The following is a 9,165-nucleotide window of genomic DNA, read 5'->3' as shown; positions in this document are numbered from 1 at the left end:
CACCATGGAATCATTAAGAGACAGTTATTTCTTGATATGTTTTTAGTCCTTTGAGCTCCTTAATATGAAGATATAACTTTATTTTCCAGGTACTTTTTCACAGATTCCATCATGCAATCTGTAAATTCCCAATGCTAAGCATACTTCTTTTTTAATTTAGCTGCTATCTTTTCATTTATTTTGCCTGGATCACAGTTTTACAACGTTTACCACATGGTTATTAAAAGCTTGTTGACACAAGGATATATAAACTAGTGCCATTCTCCTTATCCATAAAAAGTCAGGTTTAGGAGCCTGGAGAAGCAGACACATATGTGAAGTAATTATCTAATAATGGAAATTGAATGCAGATATTTAGTTACAAATCCACAAATTACAGGCTCTTTTAAAAACACATGCACATCTTACCACATAACATTTCCTACAGAGTAATTAGAGATCTTTGCATATATAATTTCACATTAATGACTCTCTAAGTAAACATTGAAATTACACAGTAATATACCATAACAGCTCCGGACTGGTTCACTTGTATAAAAAGGCAGAGAGATAGTTATGTCGTTGTATGTGTCAGTGAAGCTGTCAAACAACACTACATGTACAAAATGTTAGAGACTGCTATAAATAAAACTTTTTAACCATTTAGCATTTTTCAGTGTTCCATTATATGCTAAAACACATACAAATATATCTGAAAACACATGAGCATCATTTATTTATTCAGCTCATAACTAGGAATCACTGTAAAGTTATTATAAATCTCAGTCTGCATGAAAGAAGAGGGGGATGTTCAGATCTTTATGTGTTCAACTCAGTAACAGACAGTGATTCACTAGATGTTACAACCCTGAGGAAAGAAGACATTTGTCTATGGGTCCCCGCTATTTACTTGTAAAATAGACCTAAAATTGTCACTTACTCAGAAAAAAATGAGAAATTGCGAATCTTTATGTTGTCAAGAGTAACTTAAAGAAGTATATATTTCATAGTGAGAAGAGTCTCTACATGTGTATATCAATATACATCTCCTAGAGATCTAGAACTCAGAGAACATTATGTTTACCTGGTAGCCAAATCTCCTTTCTGATTTGAGTATCGGTGTTACTTTAGAAAGACATAATAATTGCATATAGGGACTGTTTTCCAGTAAAGAAAGAAGAGACATACCGGTTCAATAATTTAAATCCAAGATAGAAGAAGACCATGAAGAAGAACTTCCCCAGTTGTTCTCCCCTATGGGTGCATCTTTTATAAAGGCCACACTTCTGACCTCTGTAAATCTGAGTGTGAAAGTAATGAAAAAACAAAACTGTGGGAGAGTATCTGTTGCTTAATAAGGTGTCATTTCCTCCTGTACAATGATTCACAAACAACTGATGAAAAAGCTTTGGGCAAACTATGATGGCTTCTGCTTCAACCAGATCAACTCAGGCATCACTGTCCCGAAGGACACCTATGACTGCCGTAGGGACGTGGAGAACCAAAATCCAGACGTAGGTCTGTACAATGAGATCTTTACACAAAGCTCTACCACTACCTTTGTCCTCAAGCCCACCCATCAATTCTGGTCCTGGTAGACTCGTGATTTGTATCTGGTATATTGGGTTGCTGACTCCAGATATGGCTCCTGACCCTCTGACCACATACTTGCTTATAAAAGCAGGTTCCATTGTCCACTAGGTCCTGAAAGGCTCACAGCTGGGCACAAAATTTTACTTGAAAATCTGTTACCTACTGCTGTGCTTCGGCCCTTTTTAAAGCCCACTTCAGACATGTCTGTGTCTTCCTCTCCTGCTTTGTACCTTCTAGCTTAATGCAGATTTTCTGATCTTGCAGACTTTCTCCACTTGTATGTTCTCAAATGCTTTTTGTGCAAAATAAGTTCATTTTGATGACACAGCTGGGAATGTAGTTCTGTTTCACAGTGGGCATTCCTTTACAATTAATTTTTCTTAGAATGTCTGGTAATATTTTCTGGTCTCTGTTGGATTTTGTATGAAGATCAGTACCAATATAATTGATTTGTTTGGATCAGAGAAGAGGCAGGTAGGATTCTCCCCTCTGTGCACTGACTATATTGCAATCACTATTTCCCATTTCAGAACATACTGTCTTCTCTAGAGTTAAATTATTCTCTGAAATAAAAGGCTTTTAGGGGCAGAATATTTCCCAGGTACTGCAACACAGAATGGGACACAAGATAAATATTCCTGATACTATAGTGTTTGATGGCCTTTGTTTTTAGCAATAGTCAATATCCAGGCTTTTATTTTAAGCAATTTATGTATGATCTTTAAAGTGGCAGATGAACTGATTGGTAATCACATCTCATGATGTAGGAGTGTGTTCAACACCAGCATCAAGGCAAATGTAGAAGCATGGAATCATTAATTTCATGCCTTTCCAAGCCTCTCATTTTTCAATATGGTTACTATTTCACATCATAACTATGAGTATATTACTACTTCACATACTTCAAAAAGGAAAAGATCTCGAGGACTCAGTCTGACAAATTCAGCTCTATATCAGACATATTTTAGAGGTCACATCCTTGCCTTCTGACTGTGTGTTTGTAAAGGAAAGCAGAATCAGGCCCAGCCCAAGTTTAACATGCAAAATGAGCCCGCTACACACATTCACATGAAGAGGAAGAGAGGAGAGACTACTGGCTTTCAAGAAAAAAGTGCCATTGGACCTCCCCTGTACAGAAGACGCACAGAAAGCATTTTTACTGTGTTCCTCTCCAAACTGATTTTTTCTTGTTCATGATGATTTTGGATGATCAATGTTGTGTCTTTCCCATGATGCTGTGATGAATTCTTATCTTCCTTAAATATGATTAATCTTGTAGAGGTTCAAGCCTCTTGGGAGGTAAGACTATGACTCTTCTTTCTCTGCCTAATTCCAGTAATGTAAATCTGTGGTGGCTTCCTTGCAGAAAATTAAAGATTACTATATTTTGGGGTAATGCTGCAAGTCTTCCTCTAAGCAGATAAAGCCCTACTCCTGCTTATGAACATACAAAAGGTCTAGTAAGTTCAATCCTCTCCTTTAAAGGGAAGAAAAGACAAGCTACCATTTCAGGTTAACCAAATAAAAAAGAAAAAAATAACAAATCCAGGAGCAGGGGAGAAAAAGCAGGAGAGTTTTCTGTGCTCTAGATCAACCCCTAGCAAGGCCAAAGAGCTATGCTGAGTAACTTTTCTCTGTACCATACCTTCCCTCACCTTGTGGAGGTGAGCATCAGCCTGATCAGGAGCAAGGTCCAAATAGCAGGGAAGTTGACAAGAAGGGCTGACACAACGTCCTGGTGCCGGTCCGTAAAGATGACTGTGTACGCAGTGATTAGAGAACAGCAAAGCAAAACAAAACAGTAGCAAGTGCCTGGTTCAGCCTGCTGATCAGGACACTTCAGGGGGAAACCAGTCCTAGGGAAGTTTTGAAAAACCTTCCAAGAAAGTAAACAAGTGAGAAGGCTTACTCCCCAGCAGAAATAATCGGATCTTCTAATTCTTGTCATGCTCTTGAACAATAAAAGCTGCCATATGCAGCAGTGTGATGGAGCATCCTAATCCCAGGGAAATTTACAACATCACAGGTGAGATGAAAATCAAGTTTCCTGCAGCTGCCGCACTTAGGATCAGCTGTGAGGGGCTTTTGCAAAGAGATGGAAGAGAGAGAGATGGAGTGGCTTTTTCAAGCCCTTGTATTGGACTGTTTCATTAGCGATGCATTTATGTATGTATCCAATGCATTTATGTATGTATGTATCCAACCGCTTTTCAAATATATTTTCCTGATGAGAAAGGTTGTGTTTGATTATGATCTTTCTTTTGGAAGGTTCAGGGACAAGGTCTTAACCACATCTTTCTTTTCAGTTTATAGAGTATTCCAGGGCAACCTGTGTGTCATGTCTAACACATGTGTGTCATGACTAACACAAGGGATGTCCCAGCACAGGTAGGGCCTCTAGCTATTCTTCTAATGCAAGAAAATAAACTGCAGCATTGCAGATGAGCTTTTAATAGAGAACCCCTTCAATATGGAAGCACATCGTGTCTTCCACCCACTTCTCACCCAGCTGCACTACCGCTCTTCATTATGTCAAACCTTAACAGCACGTTTTTAAATCTCAGTTCCAGCCACTAATCAGTTCTAACACTGTTTGCGTTGTTTGTTTGGTTGTTTTTTTTTTTTTTCTCAAACCATTTGCAAGCTCTTACAGAGATTTTTTTGTTTACCTTTGTTGCCGTTTATTTCATTTTTAAAAGTATCTCCTCAGGAGCTATTTATAATTGCAAATGCAATTGTTTTACGCTCTAAAATAAATGTCAGTAATATTCAGTGTGATCAGCATTGACTGCTCAGCTGGGAATCCTGATACATCATGAACTTTGTTTTCTACAGAGGAAGCCACCTTGCCACTGGCCGTGTTACGCTGAGTAGCAACAGTTTGGTTAATATTTTTGGTCAATGATCTCAAAACCAGTACTTACATCTTGATGGGGAACGAATATTTCGGGATGGTTATTTACTTTCTGCAGCCACCCGGGTGTTTCAGGCGTTCACCGGTGGCAACATTAAGTCCTAATGATCACAGCTTTGCAGTCGGTCGTCAGCGAGTTGTGAAATGGGACTATTCACTGAAAGTGCAGCATGCAGAAGATCTCTTTCTGTCGTTTTTATTGTAAAATAACTCACTCCGGGTTTTGGGTCCGTATTTTCCTTTAGTTGCCTCCGTAACTCCAGAAACAATTCGGATGGCAAATTGATAAAACAGAGAGAATAAAAAGATTTAAAATGGTTTGATAAATGAAGTGCAAAGTAGATTAATTGCCGAATAGCGACTTCTTATATAACTATCACCACGGAGACATCTGAGGCTGCATTTATGTGGAAGGGCAGGTTTTTTAAAATTAATTTTAATTCCATGTTAAAGAACTAAAGAAAGGGACCTTGGTGTGTAGCTGCTGCATCTGATCAAACTTCCACTGGCGGGGATTTTGAAAAAGACAGATTTGCCTCTATTGGTATTGATTAATACCCTGGCAGTAATCAAGTAAGGGTGTATCGACACTGGAAATATTAGAAGTAACAAAGGGAAGTTCCGATATAGATCATCAGTTATGAAAAAATAGTCAAACACGAGCCATATCACATCGCCCTTGGAAATAAGGACAGCATCGCCAAATGTTTTTAGCCACGGAGTAACCCGCGGACTCAGAGGATCTTAATTTCTTTAACTATCATTATAAAGTCAGATCAGAAAAGAAGGATCCGTCGTGTGACCCAAACCGTGAAGTCGTCGCCTGCACCTTCCCGGGCGCTGCAGTTTGGGGAAACCTGAGCTGTGAAGTGCAGCTGGCAGGTCGCCTTCAGCGTGTCCGCTTCATTATACTGCCCTTGCAACAGCCTCGATAATTTTTTTTTTTTTTTTTCCAGAGCAAGGGCACCCTGTGAGACTCCTCCTGCTACTTGACACTAATTCGAAACCGATTACAAAGCGAGAGGAGAGGTCAGACAACACTCCCATAGCATCACAACAGTGAGAAAACTCCCCAAAGCCGCTGAAGCGGCTTCCCAGAGCTGGGCTGGCGCAGGGGCCGCCTTGGCCCCGGCTCCCCGGCTGCATCACCCCCGCGGGCCGCCACCCCCCCCAGCAGCACTTTCCCGGCTGGGAGTAAATCACGAACGCGGCTTCGAGCCGCGGGGCTCCCGCCTGCGCCGGGCTCTCCTCTCCGGGCTGGCCCCCGCATCCGCACATCTGTATGAATTGCCCACGGAAAGACAAATGGAAGAAGAGTGGGAAAAGAAAAAACCTTCTTATCTAACCGAAACACCTATCGCTTTTTTTTTTTTCCCCACTGAGAAACTCGACAAGTTGTCCGTTTTCGCACGCACGGGTGAATTTCGTAATGCCACGATTATGTTTTTAAGCTTTATTTTTACAATAAAAACCATCGATGCACTCTAAGCAATATCTTTTGTTTGATACTGCCTAGTAGGAACTATTGAAAAGGCATGCATTTCAGCTTTCTGAAAAGGTTTATTTCCGACCTTTGACTATAAAGCGTGTGAACTTGGAAACCAAAGGACGACAAAAGCGTTTGGAAATCTATGAGAAAGAAAAAAAAAAAAAAAACAAAAAAACAAAAAAACAAACAAACAAAAAAAAAACCCACCACACTTCTTTAGGATAGCAGATAAAATTGTCCCACGAGATTTCTGAGGGCGGGGTTCGCACAAGAAGTATGAGAAATAGTTTGTCTTGTTCTGCAAAAACAGACGAGCCACAGTTTGAGAACCAGTTAGCACAAAAAGTGTGAGAGCACTTGGATTTTTTCGGGAGGGGAACCAAAAAGTTGAGAGAAGCCACAGTTTAAGAACCAGATCTGAGAAAAGCTGTCTACATTTTGATAATGTCAAAGATGGGGAGAAGTTAATCTGAGAGATATTAGAGGTGGAGAGTTTGAGACAGAGGAGCACATCGCGGCCTTCGCTTTTAGCAAGCTGTAAAAGTGACTCGGTTCACGGTACAGCGACGGCCACGGCGCTGGGGCATACACGGGAACGCAGTCCCCGTGGGCTGAGGCAGAGCATCGGCTCCCCTGGAATACGGGCATGGGATAATTTGGGAGGGAAGGAGGGAGGGAGGCAGAACACATCCCGGTTTCTTTGGAGGCTCCGCTTTGTCTCCTCCGTCCTGACCAGAGAAAAAGCGCTGCAAGAGCGAGGACGGGCTGGCAGCGCCCTTTGAAGCTTTAACAACGTGTCGGCGGCCCACGGACACGCGTGGGGGGAAGCCCGGGCGGCCCCTCCGTGGGCCGGGGGGCGGCTGCCGCCGGACGTGGCGAAGGCGGACACCCCACCGGCACGGCGGGGCCATAAATAACATCGGGGCGGCCCCCGGCAAGAGGAAGGTCGGGGGCCGGGGGGAGCGGCTATACGTCCCCGTCCACCAGGCTGAAGTGTTTGCCCGGCCCGGGGAGGCAGAGGTAGGGGATGGCGCTGCCCGGGTAGAGCAGGGGGAAGGGCAGCGGCAGCAGGCAGCGGCTGAGCAGGGCGCTGTCCTTGTAAAGGGCCGGGAAGGAGAAACCCGCCGCGGCGGCGGGGGGCGGCGGCTCCCCGGGGGGCTCCGCCGGCCCCGGGCCCTCGGGCTCCGCCGACATCTGTCTCTTGAGCTTGTTGCGGCGGTTCTGGAACCAGATCTTCACCTGCGTCTCGGTGAGGTGCAGCGAGGCGGCCAGCCCGGCCCGCTCGGCGCTGCTCAGGTAGCGCTTCACGTCGAAGGTGGACTCCAGCTGGAAGACCTGGCTCTTGGAGAAGATGGTCCGCGTCTTCTTCCTGCCGCCCGCCGCCGGCGACCTGCCGCTCTCCCCGCCGCAGCCCCCGGCCTCCCGCGGCGGCGGCTGCCCGGGGCCGCGCAGACCCTCCACAGGGAGCGGGCAGCCCACACCGCCGCCGCCCTCGGCCTCCGGGCGGGGGTCACGGCTCGTCCCCTCCGCCCGGAGCCGGCGGGGCTCGCTGCCTGCAACGGCAAAGCACAGCATCAGCCCCCCGCCGCCGCCCGCGCCCCCGCCCCGCATGCACGCCCGGCCCGGCTGAGCGCTAGGGAGCGGGGCCGAGGCCGGGGGTGGGGGTTAGGATGGGGAGGGGGGTGCCGAGAGCTGGCCATGGAGGGGAGAAGAAGGGTGAGGGGCTTCCAGTGAGGATCTAAGGAAATCTCTCTGCCAGCTGTATGACAGAGCAGCCAGGGGCTCCTGCGCACGGGACAACCAACCAAGGAGGCCGGGAGGGGGGTAAAACACCCTGGAGAAGCCCCTGGAAGCAGGTTGGTGCGTGTGTGTGTGTGCGTGTGCCGGCGGCATCTCCTCTCGTCCGTCCGCGGAGCCTCGGTTCCTCCTCAGGCTGCGTGTGCGGGCCCGGCCCGGCGGCGCGGGGGAGGCCGGAGCAGACCCCCGCCGGGAGCCGGGCTGCGGGTCGGGCCGGGCCGGGGCCGCCGCCTGGGTGGGGGCCGGGCTGCGACCCGACGTGCGAGACAGCCTGCGGCGGGCTGCCGGCTCCGTACCCGAGTTGTTGGAGCCTTTACTGGGGTCGTGCTCCGCAGGCCCCTCTTCCTCCTCCTCCTCCGGCAGCGCGCAGCGGGCTCTGCCCTGCTCCCGGGCCGGGCGGCGGGGGCCGGGCTGCAGGATGCTGTCGATGCTGAAGGCCGGCGGCGCGGCCCGGGTCGGCGGTGGGGCTCGGCGGCCGCCCCCGAGCTGCACCATGGCGCGCCGAGCCCAGCCGGGCTGAGCCGGGCTGAGCCGAGCCGAGCCGGGCTAAGCAGAGCCGAGCCGAACCGGACTGAGCCGGGCCAAGCCAAGCCGAGCCGGGCTAAGCCGGGCTGAGCAGACCCGAGCCGAGCCGAGCCGTGCTGCGCCGCAGGACTGGCTGCGGCGGGAGGGCGGCAGCGGCAGCCAGGGCGGAGGGAAGGTTGGGTCGGGGGGGAGGGAGGAGGGGTCGGGCCGGTGGAGGGAGGGGATGGAGCTAGAGGGAGCCAAAGGGCTGAGGACGGGGGGAGCGGTGCAGGGGTGGGAGAGAGGGAGGGGAGGTGGCAGGGAAGAGAGGGAGCGGAAAAAGAAAAGGAGCAGGAGCTGGAGGGAAACGGGGAGGAGGGGATGAGGGGCGACACGCCGAGGTGCCCCTTTCCTCGATGCCGGTGTGGTGCGCCCTGGGCAGGCAGGGCAGGGCAGGGCTGGCTGTCCTCCTGCCCAGGCCCTTCACTGTTGGCGGGGGAGGCAGAGCCAGGCTCGAGAGAGCCCACGGGAGCGGCGAAGAGGAGGTGGGATGGCAGGAGGGACATCTGGAGTGAAGGAGAAGGATGGAGGGAGAGGATCGGGAATGAGAGCAGGGGAATGGGGTGGAGTGCGACAAGGAAAGGCAGTGATGGCAGTGAGAGAGGGCAGGGGGGGAAAGGCGAAGCTGAGAGCCGGCGAAACCCTTCTGTGAGTTTGTACAGCACCTGTCACGACCCCAGACAGTCTGCTGAGGGAATTTGCTGCAGATTATTGATGACGTTGTAAAGGGATGGGGGGCCCTGGGGAAGAGTAATTTATACAGCCCGAGTCCCTTCCCTGGGGTCTTTCTACCTACACACCCTCAGGCCGAGTATGCAGAGTTTTCCGG

The 9,165-nt window shown here is 49.0% G+C and overlaps 1 protein-coding gene across 1 annotated transcript; it reads right to left on the bottom strand.

Annotated features, from left to right (window-relative positions):
- Positions 1–5,924: 5,924 nt before the first annotated feature.
- On the bottom strand, positions 5,925–8,403 carry LOC141942078 (homeobox protein HMX2-like). Its single transcript, XM_074865030.1, has 2 exons — positions 8,069–8,403; positions 5,925–7,528 (listed from the first exon to the last, which is right to left on the bottom strand). The coding sequence occupies exons 1-2, from the start codon at positions 8,265–8,267 to the stop codon at positions 6,942–6,944; spliced, it is 786 nt and encodes a 261-aa protein (XP_074721131.1). The 5' UTR covers positions 8,268–8,403; the 3' UTR covers positions 5,925–6,941.
- Between the last annotated feature and the right edge of the window lie 762 nt (positions 8,404–9,165).

The sequence above is a fragment of the Strix uralensis genome, chromosome 4 (assembly GCF_047716275.1).
Source record: "Strix uralensis isolate ZFMK-TIS-50842 chromosome 4, bStrUra1, whole genome shotgun sequence".
Taxonomy (NCBI): Eukaryota; Metazoa; Chordata; class Aves; order Strigiformes; family Strigidae; genus Strix; species Strix uralensis.
Note: the sequence above shows the minus strand (reverse complement) of the source record. Positions and strands in the feature narration are given on the sequence as shown.